Here is a 23,866-nt window from a genome sequence, read left to right as displayed (position 1 = left end):
AATTTCTCGGGGTATGTAAAGGTCGTGCAGCTGCCCTATGTAGTTTCATGCGTGAAATTGTCTGCCCCTCTCTGTGGCTGTAACGTGCGTCGGCTTTCGTAGAATACTATAAACGATCGATCGAACAAATTACGAATTCTATCGGCTACGATCATACGAACGAGACAACATCCTTAAAAAAGATTTTAAGCTAAGGTAGGTAAATTACAAGGTAAAAAATTGGAAATTTAGTGAAAAATTTGTTCGAAATCAAAATTTCTTACCTGTTTCCTTCTCATGTTTAGCGGTTGTCCGGTATCCTTAAAAAAGATTTTAAGCTAAGGTAGGTAAATTACAAGGTAAAAAATTTGAAATTTAGTGAAAAATTTGTTCGAAATCAAAATTTCTTACCTGGTTCCTTCTCATGTTTAGCGGTTGTCAGGTATGTTTATTCCATGGGCGTATCGGCAAATCTTGCGCTTAGTCCTACGCGTTATATTGCTTGCTATACGCAGTTACACTATGCGCGATCATTAAGTCCCTGCGCGAGACCTAGTACCCATACTATACTTAGTATTTGCACACTCTAGAGATCTAGACTACAGTAAGCTTTCCGAACATTGACTGCCAACATTTGAATACCGGTACCGGTACTCCTTAGCATCCTTTTTGCATGCAGTCAAGTTTTGGCATGAGCGGTCAAATTTTGCTACCACATTGAGGGCATATTAAACCGCTTAGTTGAATAAACCAGTTCGGGGTTCCATTTTGAGCATTAGCAGAACAAGGTCATTTGTACCAGTGGGGCACGTTGGTATTTAGATTCACTAAGATAAGCAGCTGTGGTGTAACGAGTATTCGTTGATGTAATCTAAACATGGTGCTTGCCAGCACATCCACCTGGGGAAAAAAAAAAATGTATTTGGCAATATCAATAGAAAAAAAAATTGTTATGCAATACATTCAATGCAGAATTAAATGAAATAGATGCTTTCCCAAGTGTTAATTGGTGGGCCATTCTTGTCATCTGGTCTGCACAAATTCATTCTTTGTTTGAATACGACTGATGAATTTCATAAATTGTTACGTCTGGCAAGCTTAAATGCATTTTGTCACTTTGAAAACAAGTGAAGTGCCTAGAACCAACTGAGAAAAATGAAAGGTTATTTGTGCTCAAGTGCACATGAGCTTACCCCGAACTAGCTTATTGAGGTGGCCTTGCCTCTTTGTGATGCTGTCACATGTATCCATACTGCACCAAAGTGACAGCTTATTTCCAATCACTCATGTAAAATGTCTTGACAAATGTGCATTTGGTTTGTGCATACTACTTTAGTAGGTAGCTTGAATGTGATCTCTGTGTGCTCATCTGCATGAGGCAACATACGGTTGTAACATGTCACAGTAATGTGGATCATTCAGTATCACCAGGCATGGTACATGCACCATCTGTTCTGTTAGCTATACGTGCAATTTTACATATTCATGTATGTGTTTATACGCATGCACAGGTCGCAGCAGTTTGGTGGCATGCCATCAGCGGGTACCTCGGAGAATCCCAGCTGGGAGATTGCCCGGAAGGCCCTGGAGAAACTCGGAGACAGTGGTGAGGGGACAGGCGAGGACAGCAGTGCATCTACAGACAGCGCCACCAAGAAGGAGAAGTCGGGCGGTGGTAGCGGTGGTAGTGGGGAGGAAGGAGGATTAGGGGCTGGAGGCAAGATGGGCAAGCAGCAGAACGACCAGCCATCCCCAAACTATGTGAATACACCTCCAGTGAACATGTATGGTACGTCCACATATATATACAGTGTACTCCCGTTATAACGAACACAGTTATAACGAAATTCCGGTTACAACGAAGTAGAAATTCGGGCAGCAACATTATCCACTCTGTACTTCTTTATTGTTTATTTGTTTGGTTATAACAAAATTTTAATATAACGAAAGAAAACTGCTGGTTCCGAGGACTTCATTATAACGGGAGTCCACTGTACGTATAAAGCCAAATACTCCTGAACCAGCTTGGTGTGCCAGATGGTTGTGATCCAGGTGCAAGCCATTTCTCTCAGATTGCTTCACATGTTCTTGCATAATTTTCTTCTTCTTTGTTGTATGTGTGTGTTTGTGTATTTTACATATTATATACAGATGTATTTTGCTATGAGTGTGGGTGAAGAAATCATATTGAACATGTCACACTGTCAGCACCAAATCTCAATAGCAGTTTGTCCCAACCGATCTAGATCTGATTATGCTGAGTTATATCGTGCAGGAAATTGTCAAAAACAATTGTCAATGGCTTGGCACTCATGTATGCTCAGTTCTTTTCTTTTCTATTGATTTAATGTCAAGTGTGCTCAAATGTTGTGTATTCCAATCACATCTTTGCATGATGTGCCGTATATATCATTCAACAAATTGATTTGTCACCTGTACTAAAGGTCTGAGGTTGTATGAGGCTAGTTTTAAAATATTTGTGTCACAGAACAATGAGCGACAGGATGACGGTCGCTACCTGTGTAACAAACCAGTGCCTAGGCTAGTAAGTTGCACTCCTGCTGATATGTCATGCTTTGAGTGATGTGACTGTGGATGGCCTTTGGTCAAATGGCTGAATTGCCCAGATCTCTGCTGGCTAAACATATCTTGTGTCACCCAGCTTATGTATCAGGCCTGATCATCTTCTTATGCTGCCATCTCAGATATGTATGTCAAGGTTGGGTCTTTCTGAAAGATTTATAAATTTTGTAATGTGTACTTACGTGTTTTAATGCTTGCATTGGTATAAAGCTATTGGATGAGACTTTTGCTTTGAATGTGAATACTCTAGTCTTGATACAGATCTGCAGTACTGACCATGTCCTCTTTTGTCTGTCCTTTGCTACAGGTAACTACTACCAGCCGTATGGTGGCATGTACCAGGGCCAGTACCCTGGCTATGGGCCCAACTACGGCATGATGCCCGGTCACATGGGTGGCCCCTATGCAGGCATGCATGGCTACCCACAACATCAAGGGGTAGGTTTATGTATGATGCTAGCAGTGAGTGTCGGGGCTTTTTGTGTCAATGTGGAAAGAGTCATTAACTGGGGAACATCTGTTTAATTGCTGACACCTTCTATGGTTACTTTAAATCACCACCTTTGGCAGGATGTACTTGTAGTACAGTATTATCCCAGCATGAAACAGTTTCGCATTTCACCAATCGCGTTGGTCTGTGATCTTCGTAGTGTTTATTCAGTAATGAAACCAAAGAGATGACTGTTTTCTTCTGTTGTTTAATGGTGATTGTGATTGCTTTTTTGGAGCATCCTCGGCCCTGGGTGAATTACACATCAGGCTTTTTGCTTGCTTGTTTTCCATCTGTGATCAGATACAATATATTGATGAGTAATGATACAGTAGGTGTCAAATATGTGTGTAATGCATATGCTGACCACAGAATTGTCAGTGCTGTATGCTTGCCTGGCTGTATGCTATCAAAGGGATGGCTAGGTTGGTGCAGTGTTGTTCTCAAGAGTAGTCAGATATTCCAGCATGAAGTCACTTTGCCCAATCTTAAAGGAGTTAAAAACAACACAAGTCAGCAGTTTAATGTTCGGTACTAGTGTGATCAATGTTGCTGTCAATTTCCCACTGAAGTACAATACATCAATACAGTTTGCTTTATAAATTGACAGATCAGAATTGGTGGCAATCAAGACCTTAAATTTCTGCTGTATCGTTAATTGTCTCCCCAGGGTATGTATCCAGGCTACCGACCTCCAACGTACGGTGAGGGTGGAAGACCTAGCTTCAATGGTCCATCAGGACCCCACGGCCCCCCTGGCCCCCCTCCGCCGCCGCCACCCACACCATACCAGATGCTTAACAATGGCAAGAACCCCCCTTCTTCGCAGCCCCCTCTGCCCCCGTCCTCGTCCGCATCCTCCTCCAATCCACCATCCCAGTCTCAGGCGCAGGTAAGTGGAGACGGTGGTGGTGTCCGGGGAGGAAGTGGACGAGGGGGCGGGGGAGGACCCCCCCAGCCGCACAGCTACTCAGAGGCGGTAAAGTTCCGGCCAAGTCACCAGCAGTTGCAGACGGGAGGCCGTTGGAACAAGGGTTTCAGTAAACGTGAGTGTCCTAGAACTTTGTGTGGATATACAGATCTCTTCTTGTGATTAGATTCATAGAGACACATTTCTCTTCTTGAATGAACACAAAGAGCCATCACATTATTTTTTGTGGTGTTAATTTCCATTCCTGTGATGTAGTGTTAGGCACTTGCTGATTTTCTCAATTTAACATGACTGAGCTGTGTTGATATGTTATCTTCACTGGTGATTAATGTGTAAATACATTATTTCAAGTATAAAGCAAAAATGCCTTGCAATAGATACACAGTATCTGTATTGCAGGTAAAGAATGCTGGGTATCGGAAGTAAGGTTTGTAGAAAAGCTCAACAAGCCAGAATCTTCAATATATTATAAAGAGTATTTTGAAATATTTTAGGTTGGCATGTAACTGATTAAAAAAAAAAAAAGAATGAATTCAGATTTTACAAGCTGCTAGAACCTCTGCATGCTTTTTTGGGTAATCAAATTCTTAACCATGATTCTTGCTCTTCTTTACCTTGTATGGATAAGATGTGTACACACAAAATGTTCGCATGAATCTATGCAGTGTAGCACAGTCTGTGAAATATGTGACATGGCATACAGTATATTTTGCCATACCTGTGACATTGTTTTAGTAGCCTTTCTTGTAGGGATGAAGAAAGTTTGAGCGATTAGAGGAGTTTAAAACATGCAAATTTCATAACTTTCTTTGTAGAACCTGCCGATGTGCAGGGCATTCGGTTCAGCCTCCCAAGCAAGCGGCCGGGAATGCACCAGACCCCGATGAGTGACATCTCCCCCGGCAGCAGGCAGGGCCCACATCACCACAGCCAGCACGAGCAGCAACAGCAGCAGCAGCAACAGCAGTTTGGCAGGAACAAAGTAACTGGAGAGAAGCAGGATCAACCACAAGAAAAGAAGCAGTCTTCAGCAAGGTAGTGTTACACTCACTCTTAAATCATTCCTTTAGATACAATGTATAACATTGTCAAACCTTGATCACTTTAAATGTATATGTCTGAGTTACACTTTATCTGAAATTTGATGGATTCACAGAGTGATCTGTTACCATTATGCACCAGAGAATGTTAACCCTAAAGGGGCCGGGCTTTTTTGGCTATGCTCAGGCCGGGGGGGGGGGGGGGGGGGGGGGGGGGGGGGGGGGGGGGGGGGGGGGATGGATTCCGCCCCCCCCTGAGATCTCGGCCATCGGTGGCGCGATCGCGATGAAATTTTGCATGCGTGAGACCTGCGTCATAATCTACAAGATTGTGTCATAAGATTTTTTGAAACAATCAATTTCAATTAATTAATTATGCAAATTAAGCTCAAGATCATATTTTAGCCTAATTAAAAGCATTGAGAGTCTAATTTTTGGTCTGTAAATCTGTTGCAGCATATTCAACGATTGTACATCACAAAAACTTCCAAAATTCATTTCAATTCTTATGTATTTTATTGTTTTCAGAATTTCTTATGTATTTCTTTGTTTTTCAACTTTTGTTTTTTCTTTGTTTTTTCATTGGAAATTGTCACTGACCACTTTTCTACCATAATTAGCACAAAACTAATCAATGAAAGTGATTAATTGTAAAAATAATCAAGTTTTTATGACTTTCACGACAGAGCACTGTTTTCCATAGGAAATGTACACAAAATCACAAAATTGTGCCCGTTTTGGGGCGACATTCCGTTGAACAAACAAAGTCAAGAAGCCTCGCGACGAGGCCTTCTCGCGTAACAGAATTATAGCGCGAAACGTCGAGGGGGGGGGGCGGTTTCCGCCCCCCCCCAGCCCTTTTAGGGTTAAGGTGTCTTGGGTTAGAAAAGTAAGTGTGTTTTTTTTTTTGTTTTTTTTTCCTTGACATCTGATTCCAGTTCGGAAAGCTAACTTTGTGTGTAGCAAAGACGCTTAACTAATAAGACACGAAAGTGCGCGGTAATCCTGTACAAAACAAAATGGACAGCGCGCGGTCTTCAAGCGTATTACGCAGGTCACCTGAGACGCGCTGTCTTGACACTTGATAAACAACAGCAGCGGCTTCGGGGACAGCGCGTCTCAGGTGATGTGCGTCTTTCTTTGCCTGAGACGCGCTGTCGTTAAAGATGTTGTTGTTGTTTATCAAGCGTTTTTGATTGTGAGATCATGTTGTTGCCAAATTTTTACCTCCACGAAATAATCCTTATAACTCTAAAATCTTGTTCTTCAAAATTATCCCCTTAATCGATAAAAAGCTACGACTATAATTTTTAAATCTTTTTAAGATAATAAAAATACCACTACCTTTGGAAATGAATGATGTTTCTAGGTGTACTGAGTTTGTACTTAGCTCCCTTTGGTATCGTCATGTAGGGTAGCCATTTTGTGTCCATTTTTATCGCGCGCCTTCGTATCTTGTTATCTACTATCTTTGGTGTGTAGTTGTCACGATGTTTGGTCCCCTTAGAGTGCCATTCATTGTGTGTTTGTGTGTGTGTGTGTGTGTGTGTGTGTGTGTGAGAGAGAGAGAGAGAGAGAGAGAGAGAGAGAGGTTTCTGCAATGGCCCCATCAGAATAACTGCAAAGCATTAGTTTGTATGTGGTCCCATGTATGCATATACCTTGTGTGTGTTTTGCCAACATGCTCTAAGAGGAAGAATCGCTCTGTCTAATGATGTTATTTTGCATAGAGATATAACCACTCTCTACATGAGATCATCAGTCTCAAGTGGAATTTGGCGTTGTCCTTTTAAACAATAAGTCAAGAACAGGGACCAAGCACTGGTAGTCAAAGAGATCTTAGCCTGAAATTTAAAAATGTTTTGCCATAAAATAAGTAAACTCAAAGCTAGAGACCAGTGAAAGTTGGAAGTGATACATTGTATCCATGCAGTATAAACCTATATCCACCCATGTACTCAGCAATGTGTACATGAATGTGCATTATGATTACATGCATAGATTTTTTTGTTCTCATTGAAGTATATAATTTATAACTGAGCAATTGCGTTATACTGCTAGAGTACTGTAGAGGCACAGTATAATTTACGGTACCATTATCAGTGCTGTTCACGTTTTAGGTACAGAAAACCTCCCAAGAGCAAGCAAAATCTCATGTATGCTGTAGTTTGGCATGGTTTCTCGCACTGGTAGTCCCAGTACTTGTGTTTCTCCAGAACTAGTGTCCATTTGTTTGCTGTGTAGTCATACTCCAAACCTCACAATACCATGTAAGTCATCATGAGGTCATTTTAAAATGAGTGTGAGGAGACAGGTACATTAAAGACCAATATAAAAATCTCAGTACATTTGAGTATGGATGAGCATGTACTCTCGTTTGAGTGTGGACACTGGCATTCCTTAGCTGGACTTAGGAGATGCAGAAAGTCGCTCAGAGAGTCACACCTCCGCAGCACACCTCTGGCCAATGGCCAAGCTTTATCTGCTTGTAAGCCGATCTTTTGGAGCAGAGCCAAGAGCAGCTCGAGTGTTTGTGTGATGGTTGGAGTCCAGGAACGCTTCAGCTGTCTCTGCCTGCAAGTAGCCTAATGAAGTGGTAGACCTTGCAAACCACAGCGCAGAACATTGGAAAACAAGCAAAACGCCGTCTCAAGGAGGGAATGGAAAAGGGACCAAACCATCCTGCTTCAAAAGAAGACAATGAGTGCATTTGTGAAGACTTTGACAGATTACTGAACTGATGGATGTCCCCAGATGTTTTCCATCATGTTCATTTGTTCATTCACATGGAAAACTGTCCAAAAACAACTGTTACAACAGCAACAAACTATTTGATGATCCAGAAAGTTTGTCCACAATTGCAGACATACCTTCTTTTTGTCTCTCTATGAGGCCTGTATTTAAATCTCCATGGATTATGGAAAGAATGGAAGGAATTATGCTTTACATCAGAATGCTCAGGTGCATACATTCACATTGTTGAGTGCATGCTCCAATACTGTGAATGAGCTTGCATCCATAGCAAATTTTGTACATAATAAATCGTGTAATCATCGATAACTAATGCATATCAATTACTGGCAATCATTGTTTTGAAAATGTGAAAATGAGTGTAGTAGTGCATCCTGCTGTTATTTACACTTTACTTTCCTTGTATGCATTACCAAAAAAGAATGATGCTGGCAATCGTAGTAGTGATAAAATGATCACAATAACAGTGATATTATTTATTGATGACATTGACAGTGATAATGAAGTGTGTTCTTTATTTTGTATTGATAATTCATCAGTTTTGCTGCAGTATTTTGAAAGAAGTTTTGATCTCATCTCTGTGCACTATTTGTAGAAACATGTTTGTCTCACAGCCACTGGAGTGTCGGTGCCTGCACTTTGTGATTTGTTTGCTGAGGTGTCTATCTTGAATGATGATGATGATACTGCATGTATGCATGAGTGTTTGACAGAGGACCAAAATGATTTGATGAGGGATGGTGATGATAATTACTGATGCTGGTGTAAAGGACAGCTTGCTGAGCAGACGTTCCTTCTTTCGAGTTCCCTTCTCGCCTCTCACTTATTTTACACTTCCCATGAATGATGAAAAAAAAAATAAAAAAAAGACCCCTCGAACAAGGATTGCATGCCAACAACCAATCTGAGTCTCATCCAGAAAAATGTTCATGATGACAAAATTAGAAGAAAAAAAAATCAGCAACACTAGAAAATGACCACTAACTTGACAAAAAATTTCCATGGAAGACAAAGTGGGCACCAGACGTAGAATGCTGCACCTTCACATTCCTTTAAGTCATAAACAGTCTGAAATGGGCAAAGAATTGTGTAGAATCTAGTCTCAAGTCAAAAACCCTGGGCATTATTGCAAACATCATGATTCTGTTTTTCTTTCTTTTAGCCTGAAAATAAAAACATTGAACAGTTGATGCATGTATTACAATTGTTCATTCAATCCTGCAGAGAAAAGTATTGGGAAATGTCAAATTACATATCCAAAGAAATGTACAAAGAGGTTGTATGCCAAGTCAAATATATCGCCAAACAAGGCCACAGTACTTAATCATGCTTTAATATCGCCAGGCACACTATGAATTATACAGACACAAGTACAACACCCAACTGGATCACAGCATGTTCATGACACTGCAAAAACTCTTGCAATCTCGTGCTTGGCAAAACTACACTTTTGTACACGTAACTGTTCAAAATTTGTAGGACTTTAACTGTGAACTGTGCAGTTACTGCAAATTATGCTACTTCAAGGATTTGGCACTCAACAGTTCTTTGCTTTCTGTTGGTATGTAACACATGATTTGTTTTCACTGTAACCAAGCCAGACGCACATGTTCTATTACAAGTGTACATTGGAAGAGCATGCATGTGTGTCGTATATCGACTCGGGTCATGCACAGCTGCAACGATTACTGCGGTGGCAGACATTGGTTTTTTGGTACTGGGTAAGACCCCATTCCACTGACCATCGGAGGCTCATCTGATCCCTAAATGCAAAACATTCCAATGAGTTCCGATGAAATCAGATCTGACAAGCTCCAGAGACTCACACTAAAACTTGCTGAGGGTGATACTAACCCCTGAACAAAACATGTGACTATGCAGTGAGAAATAATTGAAACTGCCCAATAAAGATCAGCATTTGCTTACATAAAAGCCCTGTTTTTATAGAGGATGGAAGAAATTCCCCCTAAGACGGGAAGATGCAATTCCAACAGGGTATGGACGTGTTCATTCGGATAAACTTGGTAATCACAGACAGGCAGCGTGAGAAGCAAGAAAAGATTTTGAAGGCAGGTTATTTGTTTTGATTGAAAACAAATCATTGTTACTGCGCTGCATGTGTTAGTACGAATAACATGTGGAGACAGGAGAGCGATATTTCACGTTTTCCATTGTGCTGCTTACACCTGATGTTCATTCAACATGTTTTGCACTCAAATTTTCTCACGAGTATGATGTTTCTAAAATTTTCCATGTGTTTTCCATGTGTTTGATCACATTTTATTTTGAGCATGTTACCAATTCTCAAGCATGTCGCAGAATGACTATGTGTTGTTGGCACTTGAGCCTTTGTTTTTTCTTCAAGGAAGTAAAAAAACAAAAAAAAAAAACCAAACAAAAAAAACAGCCCTTTCAAGAGCAACATGTATTAAGCCCAATGGCCCTTACCAGTCGCCATTAACCGGAAAGGCCCTTTTCATGAATCGCATCTTACTTAGTGAGAAACATTTAATATTATGTATTATATATCAATCAACGTACATTGCTCTCCAGTGCACACGATGCCCCCAAAAAAGTAAAGTAATGATTTTAAAAAATTTGTTTTTTTATTGGTTATTCAGTGATCTTTATTTGATTTCTATAATTTTACCAAACAAAAATTTTTCTTGTATGTATTTAACAATATTCAATCAACAATGATTAATCAAAAAAGAAAAAAAAAAGATCAGTCAAATAATATGTAATACACACACACACACACACACACACATATGAATAAAATGAAAGTGATAAGTGATGGGGGGCCTCCCAGGCCCCCCCCCCCTCCAGATCTCAGCCATCGACCACGCAGTCACGACAAAAATTGGCACACACATTGCCCATGACGGAATCTAAAGTACCATGAAGTTAATTTTTCAAAAAAATTATCATTTATGCTAGATTATGCTAATTAATGCATAGTGATGCATGAAATCAGACAATTTGGTATAAATCTCTAAATAAAGCTCAAAACAGGCACATTTTTTGCGTAAATATTCTTTTTAGTGTCCTTAGCAAATGTAAGCAAAAAAAATTGTGCCATCAGGAAAAAAATTCTGAAGTATTTTATTGTTTTTTGAATTTCCTATGTATTTCTTTGTTTTTTCTACTTTATGGTTTTCATTGTTTTTTCGATGAAATTTGTTTGCGACATTGTCCCGAACAGGAAAATTATGTTATTAATTGATTTTAATCAATAAAACCCCCAAATAATCATGCCTATATGAAATTTGCCTGTAAGCACAGTTTGCATTGAAATTGTACACGAATTCACGTTTTTTAGCAATTTTTGGTCTGACACGCACATACATATTTATGCGCAACTTCGGAACCGCGCACCCGGGCAAATTTGGTGTCAAAAGATGCGGGAGACTCGAAAGAAAAAAGTCACGAAACGTCGCGGCGATAGCTTTTCACGATAGCGATACATCGCGCCGAACATCGAGGGGGGATCTCGGAGGGCCGCAAATTTAGAGACTGCATATTGTGGATTGGTGATGGAGTGACATTGGCATCATATGAAGTTTGGGAGGGATTAGCGATCAGTACAAATTTTTGTTTTTGTGCAATTCACTTGCTCAGGAATGGTATCAGGAAGGTAATCAGCAGGTGTCCACCGCCTCTGTAATACTGTATGTCTTGTGTTTTTCACCATATTTCCATATTCATAGCAAGTTAGAGTGTTGACATGACAGTGTAGGTACAATATGGCACAGTTACACACACCCACACACTATTGATGCACTGCGTGACAATAAGCCAGTTCGCTGTTCCACTTTGCGCATGAGCAGAAAAAGGTCATTCGTACCAACAGGCATGTTGATTTTTAAAATCACTGGGATAAGCATCTGTGATGTAATGATTATTCATGTAATCCTGATAAATGCTGCTTTGCCAGCATATCCACCTGACAGCAAAATAGTGGTATTTGGCAATAACAATAGAAAGAGATTGTTAATTCAATTCAAGTCATTTTAATCGTCCAATAAAAAACACTACAGGAAATTCAGTGCGGGATTTTTACATCAATGACGAAAACATAACAAATACAATATATACATAGAGAGAGAACGACATGAAATAGTACATGATAGATAGATAAATAACCGAACATGCATGCAAAGTCAAATTGAAAAGAACAATAGTATAAAAACGTGGCATAAAACCGACTCAATTTACATGATGTTAAAAACTCCAGAAACCTTCCCTGTTGCTCCATTCCCAGTCTCACCCCCCGTCCCCGTGTCAGCCTGCGATAACTGAAGCAACTCAAACCAACTCACCCTAAAATACAACACAATAAGCAAATTAACACATACGAAAACAATATCAGTGACTAAACCATCATATAAATTTCTTTCTAAATTCCACCAATATTGCACATACATGTAGATCTAATCACTTTACAAATTATGTGATATATGATAACGAATGTATAATCATTGGAATGTTGCAGGACAGACTTTTACACCACATTTGTGTCATGGGTTCAAAAACAGTTCATGTAAGACATGTGTAGTTGACATGAAACATCGGTAATAGAGTCTTGTCTGATTCACCCTTGTACACTGTTGAGAATGACATGTTGGTACATGTACATGTTGGGTAACACTGGGGTAGCCGGGGGGGGGGGGGGGGGGGGGGGGGGGGGGGGGGGGCGATGGGGGTGGTCGCCTCTCCCCCCCCCCCCCCCTAAGATTTGGAACGGGGATTTGGGAGGCGAAAAAAAATGTGTGTATACTGTATGCATGCATATGAAGCGGGTCTCCTTTGCAACCTTTCATCTAGTAAGATCATATTTTTTTGAGTATTTCACTCAAAGTGTGCACCAGATCATTGAATTTCAATTCAAAATATGCAAAATCTCTCGTGCTTGGGAGGGGGTATCCCTCTCCCAAACCCTCCCCCTCTGTGCCTCTTTTGACTAGCTTAGTACACTTTTTAGATTTACAAAAAATTATGAATAATTCTGAGTGCACAAGACTTATCACTTATATTCCGAAAACTCAAAGTTCCCTCATGTACAAGGGGAATTTCCCCTTTTAATTGACCCTTTCCTCCCTCAGTCTCTCCCCCCCCCCCCATCAGTTTTTTGGTTTTTTTTTTGTGATTTCCCAAATATTCCATCAAATATGCGTATACGAGATATCTCAATTTCAACCCTAAAAAGGCAAAAGCTCCATAGTAAGGGAAGGATGGAGATAACATTCGCCCTCGCTGTCTCCCTGCTCGCCCCCACCCCCCCCCCCCCCCCCGCCATGCATAGAAGTAGACTGTGGCTACACTTTGAACATAAACAGTTTTCCAAATATGACACAAAATGCGCGCACCAAAACATTAAACTGCAATCAGAAAATTATACAGAATCTCCTTCCACAGACTTGCTACACTTCTCTTCTGATTGACAAATTTCCAGAAATTCCAACAAAAGTGTGTGCCAGATTGTTGAATTTCAGTTCTTAAAGCTTAAAACTGAAAAAAAAAGGCTCCCTTGAATATGGGAGAGGTATCTTGCCACCCATTCATTGCTTGTTACCCACTATAGACTTGGTACATTTTTGGGAATGACAATTTCCGAATTTTCCACAAAAAGTGTGCCCCATCGCTTTATTTCAATTCTAAAAACGCAAAAGCTCCGCGAGCGGGAGGGGGAATCCCCCTTCCCCTAAGCTCTACCTCACTAGACTTTGTACATACACACAGATGATGCACATTTGGAATAAGAGCTAAATTCCGTGATTTTAACACTTCGATGAAAAAGTATTGCACCAAAAATTTGCTCCAGATCGCTGAATTTCAGGTCTGAAAACGCAAAAATCACTTTCGTGTGGGAGGGGATATGCCCCTATCCACACCCTCGTGTGCATGCTTTTTCTGTTTGATTGCTGAACAGACAGTGTTCATGATATTCAGTGTAAGAATTAATATAAGCAGATTATTTAAATGATACCATTTTATAGGTAAATTGTTCAATAATAATCTGCACTAAAATATACTGCAACCTTAAACAAGTGGGACTGTTTCAACTCATTAAAACACACGAAAACATGCATAGAATTGCACCATTTGCAACATCAAAATGCAAAAAGTTCTCACCGTGGGAGGGGGGACACCCCCCTCCAACACCCTCCCCTCGCCCCTTGCTTGCTCTGCTCGCTCGGGTTCAGTCTCATTCATGATATTCAGTGAAAAGAATTAATACAAGAAGTGTATTTGAATGATACCATTTTATAGGCAAATTGTTCAATAATAATCTACATCAAAATATACTGCTACCTTCAACAAGTGGGACTGTCGATAAAACGCGCAAAAAACATGCATCAAACTGCTCCATTTACAACATCAAAATGCAAAAAGTTCTTACTGTGGAAGGGGGACACCCCCCTCCCACACCCTCCCCTCCCCCTCGCTCGCTTCGCTCGCTTGGGTTCAGTCTCGTTCATGATATTCAGTGAAAAGAATTAATAAAAGAAGTGTATTTAAATTGTACCATTTTATAGGCAAATTGTTCAATGATAATCTACATCAAAATATACTGCTACCTTCAACAAGTGGGACTGTTTCACGTCGATAAAACGCACAAAAACATGCATCAAATTGCAACATTTACAACATCAAATGCAAAAAGTTCTTACCGTGGGAGGGGGGACACCCCCCTCCCACACCCTCCCCTCCCCCTCGCTCGCTCCGCTCGCTCGGGTTCAGTCTCGTTCATGATATTTAGTGAAAAGAATGAATATAAGAAGTGTATTTAAATTATACCATTTTATAGGCAAATTGTTCAATAATAATCTACATCAAAATATACTGCTACCTTAAACAAGTGGGACTGTCGATAAAACGCGCAAAAACATGCATCAAATTGCCCCATTTACAACATCAAAATGCAAAAAGTTCTTACTGTAGGAGGGGGACACCCCCCTCCCACACCCTCGCTCGCTCCGCTTGCTCAGGCTCGCTCCGCTTGCTCAGGCTCGCTCGCTTCGCTCCCTCGCAGACTAACCGCCCCCCCCCCCCCAAGATGAAATCCTGGCTACGCCGTTGTTGGGTAATGGGTTTATTGTACCCTCATGATAAATTGTACAATGTACTGGTAGTGCTGTATGTATTACGGGAAGGTACTGGGGATTCCCCAAATTCTAATATAGACCATGCTCTCACGTAGTGCTAGTGAATGATTGGTTGCCGTAAATGGAGGAAACAATGGAAAACCAAAGAATATGCCATATACATGTACATTGTGTGCAGTATTGGTATAGAGCACCTCCTTTTCATTGGAATTCCTTTGTCCTTCAGTGGGACAGATGTGGACATAACCAGTTGAGCAACGAGTTGCTTTGACAATATTGCAGTGACACTGCAAAATGCCATTGGATGTGATTTGGATGTGCGAGAATACAGGGAAAAAATTGGATGAGAATGAAATTTGTGGTAATGCAGGAAGAGCATTGCTAAATAGGGGAGGATACAATAGGCACCAGTTCAAGACAGTTGTCGTTGGAAGCAGTAATGAAAGAGGAAAGCAATGCAGAGTTGGTCTCACCACAGACATAATGCTGTGCACCCAAGAAGTCTTTGACCCAGGAAGTGAATGTCATACCAACTTAAAGGAAATTGGAAAATTCCCACTCACTCCTTGGCAGATGATTTGATCTGAACAATTTGTGAGGATTAGGACGCGAAGCATCGTCACACAAAACAGTGCAATGAAATAACGCACCAAATAGTTGCGTAACTTGTGACTCTTTGTGTGCGCTTGTAAACTGAAGCATGCCATGAGATTTTCACACAACATGGTTCAAATTTAATTGCATTTCTTTTCCAAACAAAATGTGAGGACTCATTCGGACATGGGAGTCATGGGTCTATGATTTCATGCTTTGACTGTGAATGCTGACAGCTTTTTACCGCAACATTTCTCCCAGTAATGGAATATTACAGTGAACCTGATTCTCCTCCCAAAAGAGAGCGTGATTCTTCATCCGAAAGTGAGCTTGATTTTCCTTCACCATCTCGGCCTCTCTCTCAGTCTGAATGCCAAGGAAAGTGGGAAGAATGCAGAGACATTCAACTGACTCTACAACGACAGTTGCTCTGCAACTCATTTTTCTATGGTGGATGGCTCAATATTGCTCAGGCGCTTATTGCGAGGCGGTGCAAGGCTCCATCCAGAGCACTGTACCAGCTGGAATCTTGGATCAGTGAAAACTGCACTTTGGAGTTCTCACAGGCCATGGAGCATCTGGCCTTCTACCGGCAGTGTTACCAAACACTCAGCCTGGATGATGTGCTTGGTTTGAGCGCAGTGGAGCGGAACCAGTCTCACAGTGCCTCATCACTGGATGTCCCTCAAGACAACGCCTACCAACTCAACATGAAAGTGGATGTCCTCTTTTTCCAAAATGACCATGAAGCGTCGCTGAAAGATTGCGCTGAGGGGATACGGCACAGCGAAATGATATTTTCTGCAGTGAACAATCACATCATGCGGTGTGCATACATCCATGGTGGGTGGATAGCTCAAGCCTTTGAGGCCTCCAAGATGGGCACTGCCAGGAGCAACTGTGAAGGATATTTCCAGGAGTGGCTCAACAGTACTGTCGCAGATGTCTGCGAAGCCATGGCCCTGGTAGCGATATACTATGCGTACCATGGTAGTCCAGACATTGAGGCCAGTGGCTACCCACTGATGCTGTGGAATAGGGGTGAAGAGGAACCAATGCTCCCTAGTGACTCTCCACTGCCACATTTTGCTGAAGGAACAAGAGAAATACCTGTGCAGTCCTCAGAAGGAAGGCATTATTTTAGTGCAGAAGAAGGAGATCATGATGACCAAATGCCTCAAGTCAATTGCCACATGAGTTGCAGAGAAACAAGAGACGAGGATTGTGAATCTGACAGCTCACAGAGTTCAGCTGAATGCCATCACTTCCCAAGATGGGAGGATCCGAGTCCAAGTGATGTCGATAGCCGTTCTTATCCCTTGAGAATGGAGATGGATGGCAGGCAATTGACCAGCGATGAAGAATTGCAGAAGTGGCCACAGCAGGAAATGGATCCACATCCGCATCCAGTAGGATCTCTCCCAATATGGGATGATCCAAGTTGGAGTGATTTCAGTCGACATTCCGGTCCTGTGAGAATGGAGATGGATGGCAGACAATTGACCGGCGATGAAGAATTGCAGAAGTGGCCACAGCAGGAAATGGATCCACATCCACATCCAGTCAGGGCAATATCCAATGTTCGGTCTTCGCTGGATACGACTTGGCGAGCTACTAGCTTTGCATCACCTCACAATGGAAGAGACATCTATGATGAAGCAGCAAACGGAAGAGACTCGTGTTTTCGCACTTCCTGTGTGTGTTCTCCCAAAGATGGACCCCCAAGTCAAGGAGGAATATCAGACCACATCTATGAATGCAATACTCCCGAAAGCCCAGACGATGGGTACAGTGCAGAGTGGATGTATGATGAGGATGCTGACTTGTCAACAGCAACTGACAGTGGAGGAGATTGCTTTGAACTGTACTCTCATAGTAGTCAGCAGAGTGTGGATCACTCTCTGACATTGGACTATGGAGAAGAATATGACTTTAACAGGAACCAAACGAATATTGGCTCCCCCTTATTGGGCAATTCTGACATCATTGTTGATAGATCAAAGTAAGTAAGACTAGCATGTGAGAGTTGAACTTGAAGGTCTCTGTAAGTATGCAGTTGTGGCATTATTTGGTTAAAGTTAACCCCCCCTCCCCCCAAAAAAAGAAAACGAAAAAAAAAAAAGAACAGAACAGAACACATTACAAAAAGTGCGGTGACATCCTCCATAGGAAACAAGCGTTTTTAAATGCACCACGCAGAGCGCACAATCGGGTATAGGACATTTACACGGACTCTCGACTTTACAAACTCGTACCTCCCAGAATATGTCTTTTTGCTTAAATGCACCTGGTTTTTATGAAAATCTAGATTTCAAGCTTGCTCTACATACCTCATTTGTAGAGGTTTGTGAAAATTTTACATCGGTACCTTTCGAGTTGAAAATTAGGTGTCATTTCTCACTCAAACGCAGTCAGCTCTACGACAACATGCAATTTTACATTGACGGCGCGGTGTGCCAACTGTGAGCCTCAAGGCCATTTTGGGAGGGTTATTTTACTGCCATACCTGTTGTATTTGTACAATGCACCTGCCTAGTAAGTTGCAGCAAATACTCACGTGTATTCATACTGAGTTTGGAGGAATTTCGTGAAACTTCGCCATCGGTACCTTTTCAATATCAATAAACCATGTCAGTTAAGCCCCGAGTGAATTTAAAGCCACCAATATGTTCATACACTAAAGCAATTGCGTGCTTCTCACATGAATATGCTACGCTGATTGGCTAAATGTCATTGGCCTTACAAGGTTGCATAGGGTCAATGCATGATCGTGACTTAGCGCGTATGCAAATTTGTGACGTGACCATAGGTGCGCGCATCTTTATTACTATTTAGATTTCATTAATACATTAGCTCAACGTAGCATTTGCGGCGCGTGATTGCATCATGAATATGTATTATTCTTTAACGCTCAACGCACTGTGATAGGTGGTATGCAAATGACGGATCTATGTCATAGCTCATTATCTGTTTGTCACCGTTGGCGTGTAGACTTTTTGTAATCATATTTCAGTGCAGTATTCAGCTCATACGTAAACTGTGTAAGGGCACAATTATTGACTTACCTTTCAAAAAGAAAGAAAAAAAATTTTGTGGAGTTTGAAAGTCCATATGATGGAAATGGTACTTACATGTACATTAAAGAAGATTTGCGTAAAAATGTTTTTCACAGATTTGTTTTCCCCACCATTACATGGGAAGTTTAGTATTAAAAATTAAAATTCTTAAACCAAACCCAAACAGACACAAAGGGAAAGAGGTACTAAACTCTCCATCTCTTTTCTCTGATATTGATGTGTGAAAGATCACAGGCATGCAGTATGGCCAGTCTCCCCTGTTTGAGCATAACCATTGGACTGCTGGAGTGAAATTGAGTCAACATTGCTGCATGTGATTCAGTAGTTCTGTGGGACCACTCAGCAGACATGCCCAGTCCATGTCTTGCATGAGTGCATAGCAAAGTGTAGTGGACTCTCAGACCCCGTTTACAGTGCGAGGCTCGGCCGTGGCCGAGCCGCGGCCGAGCCGCGGCCGAGCCGCGGCCGAGCCCAGCCCCGCTTCAGTGTAAACGCGCAAAAGGCCAAATGCGAGGCCAAAATTGGCCTCGCATTTGGCCTCGCTCTGGAGGTGGTCTCGGCCGCGGCCGAGCCGCGGCTGACCCGGCCTCTTCTTGGTGTAAACGCAAACTGGGCCAAATGCGCGGCCAATTTTAGTCTGGCTTCCAGACCCTCTGCCCATACTATTTCGCTATTCACGATATCAACCCCCTCAACGTGGAAAACTAGTATAGTTTAAGGTGGTTTTGTCTTGCAAAGGATTTTTCCTTCGGCAAAGGCCTTTGCCCGAACGGCGACTTCGTCGCCACGGTATCCAGTTGGCAAAGGGTCTGAAAACCAGGCTATACCAAATTGCGTTTGTTTACAAGCAGAGCACCACTACGACAAAATATTGAAAAGTTTGAATTAAAAGCGCGGCCGAGCCCAGCAGTGTAAACGGACAAAATTGCGAGGCTCAGCCGCGCAATTGAGGCCGGGCTGTAAACGGGGTCCAAGTGAGTGATTTAACTTCAGCTCGGGTAGACAGGGTGATGCAAACTCACTTATCCACATGCCTAGGACACCAATAAGAACTATCTGCAGAGAAACCAAGTCTCCTTGAATGTGCATGTGGCTTCCTAAAAGCATACATCACTTACTCTTTTTTTTCTCCTTCTTTTCTTTTTTAAAATCCTAACAAGAGAAAAGTTCAGTCTCTGTGATTTAGGAATAAGCACAGGGTGGTCCATAAGGAGTTTGAGCATGTTGCTGCAACATGCTCACATTCTTGCACAACATCCTCAAAAGCCAGCAGCATGTTATGCAATAACTTCATGAATTGGCAACATGCTCAAAATAACATGTAATGAAACATATGAGACACATGTGCAAAAACCTGAGAAATGTTCAAGTACTCTAAAAATTTGTGCACAAAACATGAGACTGAACACCGAATGTAAGCAGCACAATGGGAAAAGAGTCACAAATATTGTGCCCCACATGCTCATGATGTGAGCTCCGCACATAGTATACATATACATATATACATTGTATACAATATACAATATACAATTTCAAAATTCTGAGTAAGATATATCCACTTGCGCATTTCCATGAACACATGTTCAACAGTATTACATCCTGCATATACAGGTCAACAAAATGTGAAAATATGCTTACCAGTATTTCTTCTTTTTTCTCTTGAAGTTCTTTAAAACTACTGTATACCACTCAGGTAGAAAGACTTTTTGTTTGTTCCTGGTTGTACAGATTACTTGACAGTGCCAAATGACTTGCATTGTGCTTGGTTGACAACAACAGTATACAGCTCAATGTTGTTTAGTAGTTTTTCAACACATTTTGTGAGTGTGCAATCATATTTTCAGCAACATGAAATTTAATGTGTTTTCTTCTATTCTTGTTTCCTTTGCATATATGCAGTGTAAGCCCTTCGGACTGGCCACCAACCTTGAAGTAAGTCTCCCCCTGTCCTTCAGTAAAAGTTTATTCATTGGTTCATATGACTTCTCCGAATTGATCTTGCATGGAAGTGCCGTGAAAACTATATAAGTGAAAGTTCTAGCAATCATCAAGTAAACACATTGTCTGTGCTTAAAGTGATCTGTCAAGTCGGTATTCCATTTTTTTGACGTAGTATCAACCAGGGAGGTGGGAAGAGATATCAAGCCATTCGGGTCATGTGACTGTTCTATGCTATTTCAGATGACTTTCATAATTTCACATCATGTAGTGCATAAATCGACAGCCCCATGTATAGATTTGTGGAATTCATTGTGGTCCTTGAGCAGAGAAACCAATACTCTGAAAAACCTTACACGAATTACACTGAACAATGTTGATGATATATGAGGTTTTCATATTTCAGAAATATTGCAGTGTATTTCCATTACAATACTGCCTGCTCAACAAGTTCACCTGTTTAGAATCTATGCATGCCTTCTTCATTTGTTCTGCTTCCATGAGCCCCAACTCATGCATTCTTATGGTGAGGCTGCCATGTCATCATCCTTGTTCATTGCCATTCGTTGTAGATTTTGAAAACATTCTCATTCCTCATCCCAATCACTATGAATTCTAAAACTCTGTATTCAGTACAGCTAATTTACTGTTGTTCAAATTCAAACTGTGTATAAAAGTTTGAAAATCATCCAGAGGTCTCCTTTAACACTCCAACAATGATTGACCAGGGAGGTGGGATCTCACCTCCCCGGATTGGCCTCAGTAGAGGCTGATTTCACTTTTTTTTTTTCTGTGGAGGAACTTCATTGTATTGACTCTTCTGTAGTCACATGTTGATATGATATTCTTTCCCAGATTGCAGAATGAAGAAAATCAAAACCTCTGTGGTAAATTGAAACAAATCACACTTCTGGTCCAGAGAGTATTGGCTGTAATATACACAAGACAACTGTAATATATACAACACAACTGTAAGGCATATGCACAAGGGGAAGCAACCTCTTAATAGTCATGTGACTTATTTGGTTATCTTGATTGGCTCTCTGGATGCCATGACTAACATTCATTGGAAATTTTCATGCGCAGTACCCATCTTTGTATAATTTTCACTAAGTAATGCAGTGTTATATGGTGGTCATCACCTGTGCTAGTCTGCCCTTGCTAGTCAGAAATGACAAATATGTAGACCGTGTGCTATGGCTTTAATACTTGAGATCGCTTGACTTCATTATCAATGTGGCTGTGTGTGTACATGTACATTGTCATTGCTTGTATACATGTGTCTGTTTTGTGTATATAGTATGCATATAGCGCTGTACACAGTAAGTATTGTTTTATATACCGTATGCAACAATGTGATATGTTATACTTTATGTATGTCTGCAGGGACTATGTTTCAAGGGTGTTCAACTCTTGCCAAAATGAGAGTGAGAAGGATAAGGCAGAGACACACCTGAAGAAGATCCTCATGGAGGCTCACAACCAGGGCACCGTCATGACCAAGGATTGGAGCCAAGAGCCCCTCCCCATAACCCATGGCAGTGACCCCGGCCCCCAGCCCCCTCTGCACCAGCAAGAGGCTCCCTGGAGCGCCGGCAGGGGCCAGCAAAAGTCCCAGTACTACAGCCAGGGCCAGACCTACATGGAGCCCACAGTGGGGCGCATGCCAGGACTTGGCCGTGGGCGGGGCAGGGGGCGTGGCCAGTGGGCCAAGAGTCAAGAGAGGGCGCAAGCTGGGGCAGCTGACAACCAGCATAGCCGCGGCTACGGGGCCAAGCCTGCTGAGCCAGCCAAGGGCCGCCATGGACGCAAAATCTATGGCTTCTCGAGGGAAAGCATTTACAGTGATGACAGCGGAAGTTCTAGGTCTAGGTCCAGGTCTAGGTCAAGATCCAGGTCCAGATCCAGGAGTAGGAGTTGGTCGCCTTCGTTGAAAGGGCGCAGAAGGAGAGGCAGAAGAAGAGGGTGAGTTGTTGCACCTGAACCCCATCATAACCACCGAGAATGTTTACGGTAGTAACGAAGCATCATATATCATGAGAGAAACTCTTGGAGATATCCAAGCGATTGATGTTCTTGGTGCATCAGAAGCCCCTCATGAAATTATAAATTATTATGTGCAAGTGGATAAAATGAGAAATGTTTTGCAGAAAATGTGCCATAAATGCTCGATGGATTGAGTCATCAAAACAGAGAGAGAGAAAAAAACCTCTATTCCATTACGTCACCTGGTGTACAGTCAATTTTTCTGCTGAGATTTTTGTGTTCTTTAGGAGAAAATGCTAAGTACAAAAAGGACTTGTGCAACATTGTAGGATGAATGAGGGTCCCAGGGATGCATTCATGTAATAGAATTGCAGAATAGAATGTACGACTTTAAATTTAGAAGTAATAGACTAGTGCATGTCAACCCAAGCCCCTGCACAATGTTTTGATTGTTCAATAAAGTTGTTTTCTTGTATAATTTATTCCACTCACACTCCCATTATCCCACACCTCATCTTTCAGTGAGAGAAGTCCCAGAAGTCCCGATCCCCGGGAATCCCGGGACTACATTCCATTCAGCAGTGAGAAGAAGGGCAAGGGCAAAGGTCGTGGCAGAGGTCGCGGGAGGGGCAGGGGCCGGAGCCCCGAGGCTGAGGAGGACAAGATGCCCAAGCGGGCTGACCGGAATCCAGGAAAGAAAGGACAGAAAGGGAAGAATCGGTGAGTTGGAGAAAGGGTCATCCATTGACTTCTAGAATTGGCTAGCAATTACATGTAGATGACAGTGATTTCTGCCAGTACAGGAAAAGGCTCTGGATTATAGTTTCTGATCTTAAGAACTTCCTCTGGATCTCACTACATGAAAGTGCTACAGTCTTTCCTATTTGCTTTTGAATGAAGGACCATGTTTTGAAAGAGGTCAATTTCTGTCATAGTCAATATTTCTGTGATGCAAACACAAAACCCTATTCTTTGATTGAGATAATTCTGCATGAACATGGTGGGTTAGAGGGGGAGGGGGTTGGATGGCATTATTGATAACAAACAGAAGTTTCGTAAATGCCATGTGCTGCATCATTCCTCTTCCATTGTTTTGCTTGATTTAAAAAAAAAAATTGGGGGGGGAATTTTGGAGTTATATATAAATGTTATGTAAGCTACATGTGTGTTTTGTCATATTGTAAGTACCTCGGGGACAAGTAAAGGAAAGTGTGATACCAAGTGTTGTATGCTTTTTACAAGTTGATTTTACAGTGTATGTAACTTGTAGGCAAAGTGAGAAAACAGGAGAAAAGTGAGAAAATATTCGATATGATGGAGTTTGGAGGTACGGAAAGTAGAGTAAGGATGTCACCTTTTGTATTGAATATATAAAAGGCAAATCGGGA

General features: G+C 41.6%; 1 protein-coding gene across 2 annotated transcripts in view; it reads left to right on the top strand.

Annotated features, from left to right (window-relative positions):
- LOC140231651 (leukocyte receptor cluster member 8 homolog) overlaps positions 1-23,866 on the top strand; it is a 34,953-nt gene that overhangs the window by 1,933 nt on the left and 9,154 nt on the right. Inside the window, exons 2-8 of one of the 2 annotated variants that reach the window (XM_072311805.1) lie at positions 1,491-1,768; positions 2,870-3,000; positions 3,723-4,098; positions 4,799-5,018; positions 20,454-20,486; positions 21,879-22,457; positions 23,001-23,198. In XM_072311805.1, the coding sequence (XP_072167906.1) occupies positions 1,491-1,768; positions 2,870-3,000; positions 3,723-4,098; positions 4,799-5,018; positions 20,454-20,486; positions 21,879-22,457; positions 23,001-23,198 (1,815 nt within the window). Of the gene's footprint in view, positions 1-1,490; positions 1,769-2,869; positions 3,001-3,722; positions 4,099-4,798; positions 5,019-15,621; positions 17,480-20,453; positions 20,487-21,878; positions 22,458-23,000; positions 23,199-23,866 lie in introns of those variants that run through there. The other variant, XM_072311804.1, reaches the window with a different exon arrangement.

Source organism: Diadema setosum, chromosome 8 (assembly GCF_964275005.1).
Source record: "Diadema setosum chromosome 8, eeDiaSeto1, whole genome shotgun sequence".
Lineage (NCBI taxonomy): Eukaryota > Metazoa > Echinodermata > Echinoidea > Diadematoida > Diadematidae > Diadema > Diadema setosum.
Note: the sequence above shows the minus strand (reverse complement) of the source record. Positions and strands in the feature narration are given on the sequence as shown.